Source organism: Mesoplodon bidens, assembly GCF_964165515.1.
Source record: "Mesoplodon bidens genome assembly, chromosome: 11".
NCBI lineage: Eukaryota > Metazoa > Chordata > Mammalia > Artiodactyla > Ziphiidae > Mesoplodon > Mesoplodon bidens.
This window is the reverse complement of record NC_138167.1, coordinates 64,094,432-64,114,515: the sequence shown is the minus strand read 5'-3', so window position 1 is coordinate 64,114,515 and position 20,084 is coordinate 64,094,432. Positions and strand designations below refer to the sequence as shown.

The 20,084-nt window shown below is 56.2% G+C and overlaps 1 protein-coding gene across 2 annotated transcripts in view; it reads right to left on the bottom strand.

The window, feature by feature from the left end:
* Nucleotides 1–13,036, bottom strand: part of NFAM1 (NFAT activating protein with ITAM motif 1) — a 34,275-nt gene extending 21,239 nt beyond the window's left edge. For both annotated transcript variants that reach the window (XM_081249158.1, XM_081249159.1), the window contains exon 1: nucleotides 12,912–13,036. In XM_081249158.1, the coding sequence (XP_081105284.1) occupies nucleotides 12,912–13,017 (106 nt within the window). In that variant the 5' untranslated portion in view covers nucleotides 13,018–13,036. The remainder of the gene's footprint in view (nucleotides 1–12,911) is intronic.
* Nucleotides 13,037–20,084: the final 7,048 nt, after the last annotated feature.

Sequence of the window (20,084 nt, the reverse complement as noted above, 5' to 3'; positions counted from 1 at the left end):
AACCCAAGTTTGTCTGGCTGTGCTTAAGGAAGAAAAGCCAGCACTCAGGCCAGGCAGCGGAGTCAGACCCAACCAAGTGTGACCGGTGCCAGACTGTGAGCGTTCGCGGTGGCACCAGGAACAGGAGACATCAGATGCTAAGAGAGGGCTTTGTCAGACCCCTGGTAGGAGGCATACTTTTTCACAGTTGGAGGCTGACAGGTGGCTGCATGGCTGCAAGATCACATGGAAACCACGGACCAGACAGTGTGGGTGAAGAGGGGGCTTGGACAGAGCTACTGGGGCACCCAAGCTGTCCTGCGGGGGCCTATGCCTCACCCTAGATGCAGAGGGGCTTCCTTGGGATGCTCACAGAGCTTAAGGTGTGCCCCCTGAGTGCCACAGGGATGGCGCACTGGCTGGCGTCTGTCTCAAGCCCTGTATCAGCTGCATCACGCTTTGGCCCTAGTTCAGCAAAGGGAGTGTGTCTCCCAGGGGACAAGGTGGGCCAGGGCCGAGTGAGCCAGCCTGGGGATTCTCTTAGATTCATGGGCTGTCAAGAGGGGCAAACGGCCCAGGGAGGAGGACTGGGGTGGACCTTGGATTCCTGAGGCTGTAGCAGGAGGGAGAACCACAGGAACCTGGTTGGGGGCCCCTGAGTGGCCACGAAAGTGCCCAAGAGAGTCCACTCCACACCCTGCCAGCACCCAGAGACAGGCTCCATGTCTGCAATACCTGATGGGCAGGGCTTCTCGCCCCTTCCCGCTCCACCCAGTTGACACGTGGGGACGCTCGAAGAGGGGATCTGAAGCAGAGAAAGAGGAGAGAGGGCCCTCACCCCTTACTCTCACCCCATGGCACCAGGAATGAGTTCAGTGTCAGTCAGTTCTGAATCTTGGCTGTGACTCAGGTTTGGAGGCTTGAAGAACTCATTTGCGACAGTAAATGACCACAGGGCTCTGCCGTGCTCAGAACGGCTGGAGCAGCTCCAGGCACGGAGGAATCTCCGCACACCAAGAGATCTGGGCTGCAGGAGCATCACAAAGTTGCTTTTGGATAATTCTGTGCATCCCGGTGCAGCCTAGACCCAGACAGGCACCGGGAGAAAAGCACGTCAAGGAACCTGGTGTGTTTTCTGCAGGAGGGACAGATTGGTGGCCGAAGGGAGAAGGGGCTGGAGGTGGCTGTTCTTCCCGATGCAGGTCTGAAAGGAAAAGAGGGGGCGGGAGGCGCAGGGAGAATTTGAAGGTCGAGTCCAGGGGGAGTTTTTCTGGGTGGGAGAACGGTGAGCCTGTGTCAATGTGGATGGTTCGGGACCCGGGAGGGGGTGCAGCCCTGTTGGGTGAGGTCCATGGCGAGTGGGAGGAGGCTGGGAGCAGGGCCGGCCAGAGAAGGATTGGGAGAGTTGCAGCAGGGCGTCTGGGAGGGCTCCACTCCCCAGGGCCACCACCCCAGCCCCACACACCTGCAAGCACCCAGAAGCTTGCACTGGGCAGCACGGCTACACCCCAAGCCCTGCCCACTCCTACTTTGCAGGAGATGGTGTTTTCAGGGATGGTACATCCTCCATCCCTCACTTATTGGCAGCTCCAGGGACTGCTAGGAAGCCTGCGGCCTGAACAGAAATGGCGGGGTGGGGTGGGGGTGGGGTGGGGGGTGGGGGGAGGGGTGGGGTTGGGGAGGGGTGCCTGGGAGAAGACCAGTTTCCAGAGGTAGCAGGCCTGGGTTTGGATCCTGGCTCTGCCATTAAAAACTGTGCAGGCGCTTCCCTGGTGGCGCAGTGGTTGAGAGTCCGCCTGCCGATGCAGGGGACATGGGTTCGTGCCCCGGTCCGGGAGGATCCCACATGCCGCGGAGCAGCTGGGCCCGTGAGCCATGGCCGCTGAGCCTGCGCGTCCGGAGCCAGTGCTCGGCAGCGGGAGAGGCCACAACAGTGAGAGGCCTGCATACCACAAAAAACAAACAAACAAACAAAAACCTGTGCAACCTTAGGCAAGTGACTTTACTTCTCTGAACCTCGGTATCCTCCCTGCAGCATGAGGAGAAAAACAATGCCAAACTTGCAGGGTTGTCATGAGAAAAAATGGGTCCAAGAATACAGCATGCCTGCCACAGGGTCAGGCTGCCTTTCCCCAGTGACAAGGAGGCAGAGAAGCCAGACCAATCCTAAGTCCTCACTGTGAATGTGGAAAGGCAAATGCCAGCCTGACTCTTCTGCCCATGTAAGTGAGAAGCCCACAGCACAGGGCACTGCAGCACAGGGTGGCCTCTGGGCATGACAGGACCCCCAAGGACTCCCTGCCTCCTGCCCCAAGCCTGTCTAACACCTCAGGCCCTGTGCTGGGCCAGATACCAGTGGTAGGCGACACCACGGGGCGTGGACCCTGGCCTGGCCCTCGAGGCTCGCCTGCCTGGGTGAGCAGTGTGTGTGCAGGGGCTCTGAGCCGGGAGAGCCTCCCCACCAGCAGCCTCCAGCTGCTCTTCCCCCATCCTGCCTGCTTGTCTGCTGCCCCTGTTGGGAAAGACTTTATCTACCACCCGCTGGCGCCCGATTCCTCCCTTTTCCGGTTCTTCTTTTGAATCTGTGGGCGCTTGAACTGTGGGTTTGAGAGCTGGCTGGCAGTCGGTGCCTCACTCCCCACTCCAGCCCAGGGACTCCATGCTGAGTCTCTGGGGGAGGGATCTGTAATCAAGGAACTTGACTGGGTGTGGGAGGGGTGCCCACGCCATCAGACATTTCCATCCCCAGCACAGCAGCCCCCTCTTCCACCTTGGCAGCTCCAGCATCCATCCTTCTCTTCTCCCCAGCCAGGCTTGCCGGGCATTGCCCTCGAGGGGGGGATCCACCAGCCATCCTGCTCCTGCCCTGCCTGGCCCTGCCTGGCCCTGCCTGGACGCCTCACCAGAGGAGGCCCAGGAAGGAGTCTGAAATCAATTTACAGGGTCAAGACGTGCAATTAAAAAAAATAGAACATGGAGCATCTCGTTTGTAGTAAGGACGCTATTTGTGACCTTCTGGTTTGTTATATTCCTACAACTGGATTCAGACAGGGTCACGCTATAACGTGCATCCCTTAACTTTGGACCACTGTTAAAAAAATTTCTTTTAAGTCCTTGTCCTGGCGGATCCAGTTCATTCCCTCAGGCCCTGTGCAGCCCCACTCAGCTGCCCTCGGTCCTCACTCACTCGCTCCCCGACAGATGCCAAGTCTACCAGGCTCTTGAGCCTTTGCCCACACTATTCCAGCTGCTCAGAATGCCCTTCTGTTCCCCTCCTCTCCCCAGGCTGTGGAGTCACCCTCTCAGTCTGCAGGACTCGCTCACCTCCTCCCTGAGCCACTCCTGGGTGCATGGCCCTGCCCATAGAGCACAGACCCTCAGCCTTTGCTGTCAAGCCTCCGATGATAAGGACTGACCTCCATTGGGCGTGTTCCCTTTTGCAGATGAGAAAACTGAAGCTCAGAGAAGGGAGGAGGTTTGCCCAATCGGCACAGTAGTTACTAGTGGAGGAAATGGGATTTTAAGCTGTGTCTCTTTGAGCAGATAAACCCACACTCTTATCCACTACTCTGGGCTACAATGTTAAAATCTCAAAGCAAGCAAAAGAAAAAACGTTTCAAATGAAAGAACTGCCCTCTTTTAAAGGGAGACAAAAATTCAGAGGCCTTTCCCCTAAATGTGGGTCATCTAATAGGGAAACACATCTGACAGCCTGAAGGGGGTCTGAGGTTGGTGACTAACCCTGCAGCATTAGGGGGACCGATCCTGTTGCCCAGCTCAAGAGAGCCTGTGGCTCCCAGAGCAGAAACCAGTGGTCCCATGAGCCCTGTACAGACTGGTGCTGTGGCAGGGCCAGCCAGAGTCCCTCCCTCACAGCAGCACTGACATCCTCTCACCCCTGGAATCTGGCACTCTCCCCCGCACGCCCCTCCCTCCCCGTCTCTCCAGCTGTCCTGGGCCACTCACTGTTCCTCTCACAATCCCACCCCAGAGCCAGGCCCTGGCCCCAGCTTCCCCCTCTGCCTGGAACTCAATCCCTTCCAGGGCAGCGAGCCAAGGGTATGAGAGCCCAGAGGTGGTGATCAAAGGTATCCGTTCCAACTTAGGTCGATTTTAAATGAAAACGCTTTGTCCAGCTACAGAAGAAAACAGTTCCCACGGTCTTTATTTTAGGCATGGAGTTTTGCCCTCCGATTTAATTCTGGCATCTCTCAGAGCCATGCCTTTTTTTCAAGGCCCTGCTGATGGGCTGCTAGGAAGACACAGATGCGGGGCTGCTGGTTTTATCACAGAGCTCTGGCCATTTGCCTGAGCATGAATCCCAGGATGCCACAGAAAAACAGGTGAGTCCTTCAGGACACATGCATCAAACATGACGGTGCGTGGCCAAGCAGCTGATTAGGGAGAAGCACAGAGCAGGCGTTGGAAGGCAATCTTTGAACAGAGCGTGTGTATCCTGGAGCTTTTAGCGCTGATGCCCTCGGAACACTGCCATCAGACTGGATGGCACATCTTTCAACACCTCCGAATGACAAAGATGCTCACGGATGTGGCTTGCCTGGGGGTGGGGGGAGGGCATTTCCACGCCTGCCTGCATGCTGTTCTCACACCTCCAGACTCTGGACCCTGGGTGCACAGTGACCACGCGGGGACACAAACCAAGTGCAGAATGTCAAATGTTTAGTCCCAGAAATGTACAAGTTTCACCCGTGTTAACTGGTATTTTTATAGCAGTCACCTCCCTTTTTGCCTGTTTTGAAAGGCAAGTTGCTCAAACTTTGGAGCTCGTTTGAGGGTGTGGCCTGGGGACTCTGTTTCTCCCTTTACAACCGGCTTTACCCTTAAAGTAGGGGGTCAGGATGTGGTGGAGGTATGATAGAGCCAACGGCTGGAGTGAGGTTCTGCTCCTTGCCTCTGAAAGGGGAGAAATGGAGCAAGGGGGATAGACCCCACCAGGACGCATCCTTCAGCAAGGAATGTGTGTCCCCCCCCAGAGTCCCTCTGCCACTGGGAAGGGACCTGCCTGACGAAGCTGAAAGTGATGAGATAAAGGGAGAGTCTCAGGGATGGCAGAAACCCAGTGGAGGAGACCCAGCCCAGACAGAAGGGGCAGGGGCTTCCTGGAGAGGCGACCCTTGGAGCTGGCACTTTGTTTTTTAAATTATAACTCTTTAGGGCACACTCCCCTCCCCCAACCCCTGCATTATAAAAGCGCAACATGCTCACTGTATAAATTCTAGAAACCACAGCGAAGGATCAAGAAGGACGTCAAGCTTGTGTGCAGTTCTCCCCCCCGCCCCCCCATGACATCACAGCTGTGAGCATTTTGGTCTTTCTTTCCCATCTCTTTACCGAGCTGAGCTTTGGAGAAAGAGTCATCGGAGGCAGCCAGGTTTAGAGGGGAGGGTCCACGCGACGGGGTTTAAGCACAGGAAAGCTCCTGGGTGAAGCTTCTACAAGGCTTGAAACAGGCCAAGGAGTTGGGGGACTCCAGAGCCGTGGTGGAGTTGAAAGAAAGGGTTTGAGTGGGGGCCAGGGGGGAGGTGGGGGGTTGAATGTTGTCCTGGAAACCTGGGGAGCCTCTGTGGGCCTCAAAATCGGGAAGTGACATGATCACACTTGAAGTTAGGGAAATGACAAGAGAAATACTACAGAGCTCCAAACAGCCTTCCTCAGCCGCCTAAAACCCTTGCGTTAGTGACTCGTTCTGTGGGATTCGGCGCCCCCACCTCCAGCCTCCTTTTAAAATATAAATGCTTCTGGCTGACAACACACTAACTCCTTCCTGCGGATCCCTCCGCCAGATCACACTTTTTTTTTTTTTTTTTTGCGGTACGCGGGCCTCTCACTGTTGTGGCCTCTCCCGTTGTGGAGCACAGGCCCCGGACGCGCAGGCTCAGCGGCCATGGCTCATGGGCCCAGCCACTCCGCGACATGTGGGGTCTTCCCGGACCGGGGCTCGAACCCATGTCCCCTGCATCGGCAGGCAGACTCTCAACCACTGCGCCACCAGATCACACTTTTATCCTGACTTCTCTTTAATCTCCCCCTCCCCAAAGATCCTATACCCTCTGGGCACAAAATCACTCAACTGCCCTCCATCTTCCTCTCCCACCCCTTCCACATCCTCCAGTCTGCCAGCCTGGTCCTTCCCTCTTGTCCCATCCCCTCCCCTCCCAACATCTGATGCTTTCCACCCAGGAGGTCAGCAAAGACCCTGGCGGCTAAGCTGTGGCTCCTGTTCTTTCTGGCCTTGACCCTGGCCCCATAGACCCCTTCCTCTCCAGCCTTCCCCTTCTCTCTTTCTTACACAGCCACCTCCTTAGGTTGGGTACTTGTTCCTCGGCTGTCTGTACCCTCACCTGCCCCAGGTAAGTTCAGTCATGCTCCACACCTCTGAGCTCCGGTACATTGAGAACCACAGGTGAACACCCTGGGGAGCAAGGCTGGTTTGTCAGGGACTGGGAGAGTCGACCAGAAAGGGCACCACAGAGAAAGTAAGAAAGTACCAGAGTTTGACCTTGACCGACAGGCTGGAGTCACCAGGTAGGCAAGTGAGAGGACACCTTCCAGGCCAAGGGAGCAGCAGGAACGAAAGCTCAGGGGCAGACAGTCATCAGCACGGCTCAAAGTGGGGTGTGGGGAAGGGGGGCAGGAACCTGGGAGGAAAGGCTAGCCCAGGGCCGGGGTGGGGGTGGACAGGGGAGGGGGAGGGTTCTTTCGAAATTCTCCACAGCAAGAACCAGCTGATGGCAATGAGGCTGTCTGAAGCTGTGCTCCATGGACCCAGGGGTGATCGTCTTTATATATACACACTCTCTCTTGGGCCCCTAGCTCCATAGGACAGGTCTGAGAAGGGGAGGTTCTGATTTAAAGGGTATGCACGTTTTAAATTTTGGTACGTGTTGCCAAGTATGAACTTGCCTTCGGAAACGTACCCTTGGACCCTATGACCAACGCTGTAGCAAGTGCCTCGCCTGACTGTCTGAGGATGGGCTGCCTGATGGGAGGAGGCCAAACCTGCACTTGAGCTTGGGTTGCACCCATTTGGTGCCTCCTTCCTGCCCCCACCCCTACCCCACAACCTGCCCGTGACCAGCAAGCAGGGACCAGGCCTAGAGCCTCAAGAGGGCGCCAGCTCCGGCCCTACCCTGTCTCCCCCACAGCCCACGCAGTCTTGGGGTGGCTGTGTGTGTTGACGTAGGACCAGATACTCACCAGGCCCACCCCCTCCTCCAGGCAGCCTGTCCCCACGATGGAGACCCACGAACCTTCCCTGAGGGGTCCCAGGTGCCAGCCCTGGGGCCATCGGTGGTCCTGGATGTGCCCTCCCCTTGCCACTGGCAAGAGGCCTGCATAGGAGGGTACTGAGTGCCATGACAGGGAAATAGGAGCTAGAGTGGTCAGGTGACTTGGCCAAAGTCTTCCAGGACTCAAACCCAGGTAGGTCACACTGTCCTTGCCGGGAAGCCAGGTAGGTGCTCCATCTGCCAATATCACACCTACTTCCTCTCCCTCCCCCTCTCCAGGCTCATTTCAATCACCCCCTTCCCTTCCTCTGGCTTTGGCCCCTACCCCAGTGCCTGACACCCGCACTCCCACTACTGTGAGGCCCCACCTAGATCCTTAACAAGCAAGCACTCAGGTGGAGGGTCACATCCTGTTTCCCGGCTTATGTTTACCCAGCACCCCGACATCCACTCCCTCATTCACGAATCAGGAGGGTTTTGTCACTCCTCTCCTGGTGGCATCACACCTCCACCCTGCTCAGAACTCCAGGGGTTGTCTGGCTGCCAGTTGAATTCATCCTGTTACTGTTAGTATTTCCTGGGCATCCTCTGGGTGCCAGGCGCCATGCTGGGAGTCAAGGATTCGAAGCCAAGTAAGTCCACACGTGTTCTGCCCTCTCGAAGCTCACGGTCCATACAAGGAGGCGGACGGCGCAGAGAGAAGCAGCCTTCACGGGAATATACCCCCTGGAGGCACCGAATACACGTGTGCCTGGAGACCACACGTGAGTATTCACAGCCACAGACAGGAACACCTGGAACGTCAATCCTAACTAAATAGATCGCAGTATATTCATTCAATGGGCCGCTCCACAGCAGGGCTTGACAAACATGTCCTGTAAAGGGCCAAGTACTAAATACTTTACACTTTGCGAGCCATATGGTCTCTATCACAGCTACTCAGCTCTGCTGCCGTGGGGCAAAAGCAGCCATAGATGAGCCGTGAATGGCTACGCATGGCTCTGTTCCAATAAGACTTTACTTATGGACATGGAAAAAGGGATACCGTCATCACTCGGTATCCACGGGGGATTGGTTCCAGGACCCATCATGGATACTAAAATCCACAGATGCTCAAGAGAGAGGGGGTATCTTGTGCGGGTTGAGGGGTACAGGGGCTTTGGGACACTAGAATGTTCTCTTTTTTGAGCTGGGTGGTAGACACACAGGACTATTTATTTAATATGTATTGTACTTTTCTGTGTCTGTATTATTTTTCATGATGTAATGGCATAGGATTCATAAAGTGGCATAGACCGTCAACTGGATATATCTTAAAAAACATAATGTTGGGCTTCCCTGGTGGCGCAATGATTGAGAGTCCGCCTGCCGATGCAGGGGACACGGGTTCATGCCCTGGTCCGGGAAGATCCCACATGCCGCGGAGCAGCTGGGCCCATGAGCCATGGCCGCTGAGCCTGTGCGTCCAGAGCCTGTGCTCTGCAACGGGAGAGGCCACAACAGTGAGAGGCCCGCGTACCGCAAAACAAAAAAACAAAAAAACAAACAAAAAAAACATAATGTTGAGGGACTTCATTGGTGGTCCAGTGGCTAAGGCTCCACGCTCCCAATGCAGCAGGCCCAGGTTCGATCCCTGGTCAGGGAACTAGATCCTGCACGCATGCCACAGCTAGGAAGTCCGCATGCCACAACTAAAGATCCCACACGCCACAATGAAGATCCACGTATCTCAACTAAGACCTGGAGCAGCCAAATTAATTAATTAATTAACATAAATAAATAAAATTATTTTAAAAAACAAAACAAAACCCCATAATGTTGAGTGAAAGATGCAGGTCACAAAGAACACCCACAGTATCATTCTGATTATACAAAGTTCAAAAACAAGCCAGACTAATCTATATTACTTAGGGACGCAAACTAAAGGATAAAAGTATAAAGAAATGCCAGGAAGCTATTGCCCCAAATTCAGGATTGTGGTGCCTCTGAGGGGAGAGGGGTTGTCCTGGGGATGTCCAGAGGCTTTGGGGCACTAGAATGTTCTCTTTCTTGACCTGGGTGGTAGACACACAGGATTTTGTTTTATATTTATTTTACTTTCCTGTGTATGTATGCTATTTCACTTTTTAAAAAGAAAGCAATGACAACAGGACCAGCTGGAATGGCATCTGAACCCCTACCTGATGAGCATTTGTAATCCACCTGGAATCGTATCTCAGTGGGAGTCGAAGCCCACAGCTCTGCTAAGAGACCCTCCTCCCCGGTCACACTGAACCTCTCCCCATTCCCTCGCCCTGGCTCTGCCTTCTGGCCTCCCAGCCTTTGTTCATGCTGTGCCTGCCACCCACCCACCTGCTCTGTCTCCTCCCTGTCTCCCCTTCCAACACTCCCCCTGCCCCACCTCCAGCAGAGAGGTGCTTCTCGTCCGCCTGCCTTGAAAGCTCTTTATTGGGATTAGACGAAGATGAAACGCAGAGGCCAGTCCTGACAGAGGCCCAGAGCTGCGGGAAGGGAGGCAGCAGGCATCTTGTGGACAACAAAGGGAGCGGTGACCCTGAGCCCAGAGCAGACGGGGGAGGGGAGGCAAGCCTGCATCGGGACTCTGGCCTTGGGTCTTGTTCTGTGGGTGAGTCTCACGGACTCCACCAGGCTTGGGGTGGGGGCTGTGGCTTGTTCACCACCAGGTCCCCCCAGTGCCTAGAACGGGTCCTCTCCAATGAATATTTGAGAAATAAATACAGCCCAGAGCTCTGGAAAGGCCAGGGAGAGAAAGAGGACTGACTTTTTTGAGGACACTGAGGCTCAGAAAGGTTAAGTAACTTGCCTGAGGTCACACAGCAGTCAATATAAGAAGGCAGGACTTGAACATGGTCTGTCTGGCCTCAGAGCCCTTGGAGGAGACTTGAGGCTTGGTGGAAGCAGGGCTAGAGCAGGTGTGCAGCTGCTCCCAGGAAAGCTGAACCTCAGACTCAGATGATTCACCTCTGAGGAGAGCAGGTACCCACGAGACCACAGGTGGCTGCTAAACCCTTTGAGAAAAGGAGAATTTGCAGAGGGCTCAAGAGACCAGAGGAGAGCAGGAGGAGGAGGGTTGGGAGCAACAGAGGTCCTGAGATGCCATCCGAGGGTGTGCTGGAGACCCCTGGAAAAGTCGAAGTGACCCCAAGGAACCCGTGGGCTCCCCAAGATGTAGAGCCAGCCAACTGAATCTTGCATTTCGATTGGCTCCTCTAGGCTGGCAGGTGGCTGACATTCTCTGAGCCCTAACCACATGCCCTAACCTCAGTCTGGGGATGTGCCACCAGCAAGCACTACTGTCGCACCCACTTGACAGATGAGGCCATCGAGGCACAGCAACGTTAAGAACCTGCCCAGGGGCCCAGGATGAGTTGCAGAGCTCAGACCCAAACTCAGGCTGAACGCCCCTGGCCTGCACTCAACACTGCATCAGGCGGTTCAGGGAAACGGTGCACTGAGCCAAAGCTTCATGGACAAGGCTCTGCAAGGCCCCCGGTGGACACAGTTGAGGCCACAGGCTGGGTCTTGGTGCTGGCAGTTGTTGGAGCTGTTTGCACCAGGCTGATGGGTGAGGTCAGGGGAGGTTTGGGGGACGTGGGAGAGGTAGGATTCCCTCCACCAAACCCTCAAAGCTCAGAGACAAGAGGGTGGGGAAGGGGTGTGGCACAGCAGAGCGACAGAGCCAGGCGCCCACAGGGGAAGGACCAGGAATAATGGGGTGCTGTCTGCTGCTCCACGAAGTTCTAGAAGGGACTTCCCTGGTGGTCCAGTGGTTAAGACTCCACGCTCCCAATGCAGGGGGCACGGGTTTGGTCCCTGGTCGAGGAACTAAGGTCCCAGATCCCGCATGCTGCAAGGCACTGCCCCAAACTAAGAGAGTTTCTAGGAGACCACAAGGTGTTTCCACCTCTTGCGAAAGAACAGAGTTTCTCTTTTGTATGTTTGCTGCAATACTGGGGAAAAAATCTGTTGTTTCTTTTCAGTCAAGAGAGTTACAAAAATGCTTTTCAGAGCAGCACCCCGAAAAGTCTCTTCCACTCAGGTACTAGCATGTGCCAGGTCCCTTTTGGGGAGGAGGGACCACACAAAGAGAAATGATGGGAATTGGGGGGAAATTAAGTTAAAAATGAAAAAGTAGGAGTTCCAACACATTGTCACCAACAAGCCCCATTTCCTCAGACCATCTTTGCATCTGTCCATGGGTGGGTGAGTGGGGGCGGTGTGAGGTGCCCAGATGAAAGGAGATGACCTCGCAGGGGGCTGGGCCTCGAGGCCTGCAGTAGGTACCACACAGTCAAGTCTTGCCTCCCCAGGGGGGTAGATTTTTCTGTGAAGAATGTTCTTTACAAAGAAAGGTAAGAGGACCCCCAGAACCCACTGCCAAGGGTCCTGGCTCGGGGCTGAACCTGGCCTCTACTTACCCTCCAGGGCATGGGCAAGCTACCTGGCCTCCCTGGGCCTCAATTTCCCGGTTCCTAAATGGTGCCAGTGGGGACAGCACCCCAAGGGAGCCTCGAGGGGGCCTGACTATGCGTGTGAAGCCCAGCTTATGTGCTCAAAGAGGCTAATTCATGATAATAAGGATAGCTGTTATTGTTTATGATATAACCGAAAGGCAGAGGATGAAGTAGAAGAGGGGGAGCAGCTCCTGGAAGGCTCAGAAAAGTCAAGGTGGGGCTTCCCTGGTGGCGCAGTGGTTGAGAGTCCGCCTGCCGATGCAGGGGACATGGGTTTGTGCCCCGGTGTGGGAAGATCCCACATGCCGCGGAGCGGCTGGGCCTGTGAGCCATGGCCGCTGAGCCTGTGCGTCCGGAGCCTGTGCTCCGCAACGGGAGAGGCCACAACAGCGAGAGGCCCACATACTGCAAAAAAAAAAAAAAAAAAAAAGTCAAGGTGAATGGGAAGGAAAGCACCCAGCCTGCACGGTGTGGGGAAGAGGAATCCTGGGGCTACAAGAAGGTCGGCACTGCCTAGGTGACCAGCTCAGGGACCCCGGGGTGGGCAGTCCTGGCCAGGGATGCTCCTGGGAGTTCCCTGGCCTGGATGAACTCGCCCCAAAGCCACTCATCCCAGGGCCTGGCTTGGATCCAGGCCACCCAGCTTCTGAGGGAACCTGGGACCAGGAAAGGGGCACAGTGTCAACCTCCGGAAAGTAATGATGTGGCCTCTGGTTGTATTTCAGGAAGTGGGAGGTGCCCTCCTTTCTGGCAACAGTGGCAAGTCTGTGCCCCAGGCACTGTGCTCCCATGGCCAGCAGCTGCCTCCCTCCTCCCCCGGCTAAGAGGGGCCACACCTGGGCAGGTTCCATGCTGTGGCTCCACCGTAAGCTGCCTTGGGAGTGAGCTGTCCCTCCCCAGGGATCGGGCACCCAACTGGATGCCCCCAGGCCACAGCAACGCCCACCCACCTCTTTGAAGGGCCAGGAGGTCAGGCTGTGCTGGGAGGGAGGCTGTTTCAGCAGCGAGGGGGTGTGAACGCTGCCCCCGCCTCTTCAAAAGCCACCTTGGCAAGGCCTTAGCTAAACATCTCCTGGTCCCTGAAAGCTTCCCCTGTGAAGTCTGCAGTGTTCAAAGGCAACCAGCAAATCCCCCGAGACAGGTCCCAGGAATTAGCCGCGGGGCAACACGAGCCAGAGAGGAGCACGTGAGAAGGAGAATGGCGTACCTGTGCCTGCGAGCTGCAGGGTCCAGGGGAGCAGGAACAAGCCCAGGAGCCGGGGGGCTGGGATGGGGCCCGGCGGGGCCCTCCACCAAGGAGGCCCCCTCTCCATCAGGGCCTCCGGGTCAGTGTCTCTCCTTCCTCTTTAGCTCACACGAGGGGACAGCCTGCTGGCAACCGCAGTTCCCCTTCGCGTAGCCAACAAGCTCCTCCCTGGCCGCCCTTCCACTTCCTCAAGGACTCAGTTGGCCCCCTTGTCCTCTCAATAACCCCAGAATTTCCACTCAACTAGTGCGAACAGCCCCAGGCCAGGTGGCTGGCCTCCAGGTGAGGATCTGAGGCTCACACTTGTCCAGGGGAAAAGCTGGGAGGGGCTAGGCCTCCCAATCCCCCCGGGGTGGTGGGCTTCTCCCCTCCTCAGCCCCTTTCCAGCTGGTGGCCTGTCCAGAAGACACTGGTGACAGAGGCGGGCACAGGATTTCCAGGGCTGGTTTAGCTGCTCACGCCTGAAACTCTTTAAAACAAAAAAACCAGGACTTCCCTGGTGGTGCAGTGGTTAAGGGTCCGCCTGCCAATGCAGGGGACACGGGTTCGAGCCCTGGTCCGGGAGGATCCCACATGCCGTGGAGCAGCTGGGCCCGTGTGCCACAACTGCTGAGCCTGCACTCTACAGCCTGCGAGCCACAGCTACTGAAGCCTGTGCGCGCCTAGAGCCCATACTCTGCAACAAGAGAAGCCACCGCAATGAGAAGCCCCCACTAGCCGCAACTGGAGAGAGTCTGCGTGCAGCAACGGAGACCCAAGGCAGCCCAAAATGAACGAATGAATGAATGAATAATAAAATAAAATAAAATAAAAAAAAAACAAAAAAACCAACCCCATTCACAGAAAGTTCCCCTCGGAAATAGTCCAGGAGTCCACTGGATTAAGGTGCTCCTCCAAGAGTAGGGTTTTGGGTGTGGGAGCAGGGGGTGGAAGCGGTCGGGAGGATGAGACGGGGCAGGCCGTCAGGGGGAGGGCAGGAGCCACAAGTTCCCAGCCTTCCACGGGGCCAAAGAGCCTGTCATTAGCCCAGCGAAGGCCACCCTGGGTCCCCTGCAGAGGCCCAGAAAACGCCTCCCCTCTGACCGACCTCACATGAGATGTCTTCCCTCCCTGCAGCTTCCCTAAACTTGAGCCACACCTTCTCCAGCAGGAGACATGTGAATTTCTTCCTCACCCAGCCAGAACAACAGCCCCTGTCCTCCCCTCCACAGGCCCCAGCACAGGTAATTCTTTGCTGCCTGGGCCCCTTTTCCCCGCAGACTGGGAGCCGCTTGGCCTGGCCTTCTGGAGCCCAGCACCAGGCAGAGCCGAATGTGGGGGGACAGAGGTCTGCCGCGTGTCCGGAGTGGCAGAGGGAAGGGGTCTGGGGTGGTGGTGAGGAGCCAGCTGGCACGGGAGGAAGGCGGGCTGAGTGGAAGGTGACGCGTTTCAGCGCAAACTGAGCGCTTCCCCTCCTTTCCCGATCAGTGCCCATCAACCTTCAAGATAAAGGTTTTTATCCCAATTTGACAAACTACGCCCCCGAGAGGTAAAGCAACTTGCCGAGATCAGGGCGGGTACCTGGGGCCGGCATTCAGCGCCCAGCTGTGTGAAGCCAGAACCTCTCTCCCCACCCCTGACGCGGCCCCCAGGGATGGCAGGACGGGGTCCAGTTTCCGCCCTTCGTCTGAGTGCTTTCCCCTCAGCCACTTAGCACACAAACAATGAAAACCAGAAGCCGTTTCCCACCAACTCCAGGAGTGCCAGGAGGAGGGCAAGCAGCAGGGCCCGCCCACCAGGTGAGGAAGACGTATGAACACAAGACATTTCCTGCTGGCGGGGGGCGGCAGGGACCCCAGTGGTATTGACTGTTGATCCATCACAGTGATACATGATAGCATATGTCACAGTGAGACACAGATAATCTGCTTCACGCTGCTTCCGAGCTCCTGGGGGGAGCAGGTTGTCTAAGCACCTCGATGCCATGGTGATAGACGTCATGTTAATGCCTCCACGCACGCAGGGAGCACTGTAAAGGCATCAGTCTGTGCCTCTGGGGTCTCTTTATGAGTCGGCATCGGGAAGCAGCCGAGCGCCAGGCAGCCTTGCAACACGGACCCGGGCTCTGCCTCCACACCTGCCTGTCCACTCCGGGGCTGCTCTACCTTCCCCCGGCCACCAACACAAGGCCCTGGGCCCCCTAACGGTGCAGCCCGCCTCCAGATCTGCACGCTCGGAGCCCCAGGAGCTTTGCCACCTCTGAGCCCAAGTCCAGCCCACGGCCTCTTGCCTGCCTGGGGCCTCCTGTTTGTCTTCTTTACCTCTGACCCCCCCCTGAGCCTAGCACAGTGCCGGCACCTAGTATGTGCTCGATAAATATTGGTGCATGAATGATGGATGAATGAGCATAAGACGGGGGTAAAGTGCCTCCCTCCCAGGCTTGCTCTGAAGGTGGGTGCCTAACATCGAGCCTGGCACATAGTAGGCTCCCTTCAGGCCCCCGTGGGATGGCTGGACTCCAGGGTGGGGCGGGAGGAGGGCCATGCCCTCCCCGGGCAGATGTGACTTGAAAAGAAGTGGCTGGGGGTCTTGGGTCATTGTTGAGTTTCCTAGATGCTCTGAAGCCACCCAGTCTCCTGGGGAGAGGCAGGCATGGACCTTGGGTGGGGAGCCAGAGGGCCCAGGCTGTACTGTCTGGGCCTCAGGAACAAGGGTGATGGAAGAGAAACCACAGCACATTCAGAAACCTCATTTTCTTCAAGACTCTCCACCTCCTCTCACTGAAGTGGCCACCGAGCAATGAACTTGCTGGACTTTGGGCCATAGGCTTCTCCTCTCCCCTGCCCTTGGTGGCAGCTTCGAATAAGTGGGTGAACGGAAGAGCAGAGGACATGAGGCTCTGTTGGCCTCTCCAGTGGGCAGCCAGGAGCTTCGCGGCCTTTGGGCCAGGCCTCCACAGCTGAGTCTGCAGGCGAGGGCCCTGGGGCCGGCGTACTCAGCTCCTGCTCTTGTCCAGTCATCTGTCTGCCTGTCCACATATCCATCCATCCATCCCTTCACATTTTGCTGAGCACCTGTTCTTCACCAGGCACTGGCCTCAACAGAAGAATACAGAAGTGAAAGACCCCAGCTTCGAGGAGCCCATGTCTCGGGGCAGGGGGAGAACTATAATCAGCACAATTATACAACCACATGGCAGTTCAGAGCAGTTACTCAATGCCATACACCAACCAAAATGATTTTAATCTACACATCAATTTAATCCTCACTGCAATTCTACGAGGCAGGTACTATAATCACTACCATTTTACAGATAAGGACACTGAGGCACAAGGAGGTTAAAATAAAATTTGCTCAAGGTCATACAGCTAAGAAATGTGTCCAGGGGAAATGACCCAGCCTCTGTTCCTAACCACTGCTCCAGCCCGCCTCAATGGCAGAAGTGTGTACAGAGCAAAGAGGGAGGCAGGGGAAGAAGTGAACTACTCGGGGTGGAGGGAGGAGGGGCTACCCAGGAGGACTTCATGGAGGAGGTGGCAGCTGTGACGGAAGAGGAAATGGGGGAGCACATACATCCCCTGCAGTCCTAAGGCGCCTTGTCCACACAAAGACTAAAGCTTTCCAAACTGGACCACAATTGCTGGCCTCCATACACATATTAAGTGCCTACTGTATGCCAGGCAGTGGGAGTACAAAACATAAATCATAGTTTTGCCCTTAAGGTGCTCCCTGTCTAGGGAGGAAAACAGAACCCCCACACAGGATTTCCAACTGCCTCAAGTGAGTGAGGGTGAGTGAGCGAGTGAGGTGAGGCCCCTGGAGCTGCGTTTGGCTCTGATGCTCAGGATCTGCTGTGTCTTCTCTGTGTTTCCTCCCCAGGCTGCACTGTGAGCAGCGGGTGCACTGCTCTCCCGCCTGCAGGAAGTCACTTCCTTCCTCCGTAGAGACTCAAGCACCAGAGGAGCCCACCAGTTGGAGGGGCCCCCTGAGAACACCCTCTGAACTGGCCTGGTGGTCGAGATGGAGAATGTCCCCCTCTGTCGGGCCTCCACATCCCCACTGCCCGGGGTACCAGGGGCAGCTGGATCGGCTCCTTGTTTCCTTCCATCCTCTCCCTCAAGCACCCCCGCGCTGGAGAGAGCGGTGTGGAGGGCAGCCTCCCTCCTCTCCTAGCAATACTCAGGTTCGCCTTGGAGGCCCCCTTTCTGCACCATGTAGCAGCCTGCAGGTGGGTGGTGCTGACGGACCCCCCACTGCTGACCTCACTCTGAGAGTGGACCTGACCACCAAGCCCAGGCGTCCTGAGAACTGGCTATAACTCAGTCGAATGAGACCCATCTAATTGTGAACTTTCTCAGGAGGGAATGAGCTCTCTGTTACTGTAGCTGTGCAAACCATCCACCCTGCATGCTGCTGGAAGATGCCTGCCTGGCCTGGAATGCTGAGCTGGCTCATCTCCAAAGTCCCTTCTCAGTTCAAGCTGCTCCGATTTTGGCCTGTTTATGAAATATTTGTTTCATGCCAGACACCATTCTAAAGGCTTAACCCGTATTGAGTACTTCAGTCCTCACAGAAACCTCATGTGGGTAGGTGTTATTATTGCCCCTATTTTACAGATGAGGAAACTGAAGTTCAGAGACTGTAAGCCATTTAACCTAAGGCCACACAACTAGTAAGCAGTGGAACAAGGACTTGAGCTCCTCCGCTGCGCTTTTAATCACTATGCTCTGCAATTCATTTGATTCTCCCAGGAGGGGGCTAGTATTACAACCCTCATTTAGTGATGGAGAAAAATAGAGTAAGTGGCCTGCTTGGGGGTCACAGAGGGGACCAGAGTGCAGGGTTTTCCTATTGGACATATACCCAGAGTTAGATAAGACTTTCCTTGCTAACTCTGTTGGGGGGAGGCAGCAAGGAGCTAGTGCCCCCTCCCCAGCCCCTGCCACACTGAAAATAATCCTGAAGATCTGAAAAACAAAGGTGGCATCATTTTTCAACCTTTATTCTATGTTCACCACGCACCAAGGCCTTGTTAGGTTTAGGCTCTTGGTACAACTGTGTCCCCAGGAGAGACAAGCACCGACCAGGAGGCTAATCACTGGAGGTCCTTGGGTTGCAGGGACCAGAGAGAGCTTGAAGGTCCCGTACTCAAGCTGCCAGCCCCTCCAGCCACGAGGACAGCCCCTGGGTTGTCCTGTGCTGATGGCGCCACCTGGTGGCACATGTGGCTCTCACCTGTGATGTTTTCCTCTCCAGGTCACTTCTTCCCTCTCTGGGGTCTTGGGCTGCCCAGAGGCCACTGCTCAGCAAGGTCAGAGCAGGACTTGAGAGGCCACATGATAAAGTCGCAGGGGGCAGGGGGTGGACAGGGCAGGCAGGACCAGGCATGTGCTGGGGGCCTGTGGGAACAGAGGGCAGGGCACGCGGCTGTAGGGCCCCAGCCCGCCTGCCTCCCTGATGCCTTTTCTGGGCACCCACAGGAGCCTCCTTCAGAGCCCGCCCCACTCTGTCCTAACAGCTGCTTCGGCTGGGAACACCTTAGAAATTCCCCTTGGGAAAGCTTCATAGGAGCCAGTTATTGGGCGCCAGGAAAACCAGTTCATGGCTTTGCAGGGACAACCAGGGACTTTCCCGGCAGGGCTCCCCATAGAGAGTTCAGCCAATTAAGGAAGCAATTAGCCTCCGCTGAGGCTAATTCATGCATTGTCACCTCACACAGTTTTATGGTTCTTTGGGACAGAGGGCCTCAGTTCCCTGTGGGCAGAGGGGGGTGTGTGGCAGTCACTCCTTACAAAGATTCCTGGTCCCATCCCAGCGATCCGGCTCCACAAGGCTTTGGGAGGCCAGAGGACCTGTGTTTCAACAGATGCTGGTTCTCACACTTGAGAAACTGCCCAAAGTGCTTCCCAAGGCAGATTTCCAAGGGGCTGTGGGTAGGGTGATGGGCAGCTCTCCAGGGGGCCTGCTCTGAAGGGGCCACTGGCCAGGAGGAGCCCTTCAAAGAGGCTGGGTCATCCCTCCTTCCTTCCTTCTCCCCCCTTCTCCTCCACTTGCCGTCCCTCCCTTCTCCCTCACCCTTGGAAGGCCGGTGTGGTGGAACTGGAACACGCCCCCTCCATTTGCATCCCAACCTTACCTCCTAAGCCACTGGGGGCAGTTTCCTCACCTACACTATGGGGGTAAAATACCCACCTTGCACGGATTGGATGAAGTTGTGGTAACAGAGGTGAGAGTGCTTGGCAGAGAATGAGATGTTGGTTGAAAGTAGCTGTTTTGCCTTAAGCCTTTGAGCCTCTCTCGAGTAGGTCTCTTTACAAGAGGTGGGCCGGCGGCTCGGAGGGGAGCAGGTTCTGCAGAGAACAGCAAGGGTCCAGCATCAGGAGATGAGGTAGGTGTAGCCCCCAAAGGTGTGCGGTTATGGATGAGGAACTCTGCCTGGGGGGGCGGGTCTGGGGGCAGCAGGGAGACACGCGGGAAGGGTGGGGAGTGGGAATAGGACGGGAGGCCTTCCAGGCAGCCTGGAGTCCTCGAGCTGGCCCCTGGTAGGTTCCAAAGCAGGGTGCAGGGGGCTGGGCAGCATCAGGCGACTCTCCCACCAGCTGACCCCTCAGGAAAGCTCTGCTCTCCCCTCTCCTCCCTGCTCAGAGGTACCTTTCAGCTCACTTCTCTTCCCATCGAACTGTGTCTAGGCCCACTCCCTCATACCCTCTGCCTGGGGAGACCTGGGTCAAGGTCAGAAGGCCTTAGGTCCACAGACATCAAAGAACGCGGGCCAGGGCTTCCCTGGTGGCGCAGTGGTTGAGAGTCCGCCTGCTGATGCAGGGGACACGGGTTCGTGCCCTGGTCCGGGAAGATCCCACATGCCGTGGAGTGGCTAGGCCCGTGAGCCATGGCCGCTGAGCCTGTGCGTCCGGAGCCTGTGCTCCACAGCTGGAGAGGCCGCAACAGTGAGAGGCCCACGTACCGCAAAAAAAAAAAAAAAAAAAAAGAACGCGGGCCAACGCTTCTAGTTCCTACAGGAGTCCAGAAGTTCCTCCAATGACCCACAAAGAACTTTGGTTCGCTTATTCATTCATTCAGCAAACATCTCCAGGGCATTGCTCTGGGCCAGGCCCTGTTCTGGGCACCTTCCATCTAGACAGAGCTTGACACCCA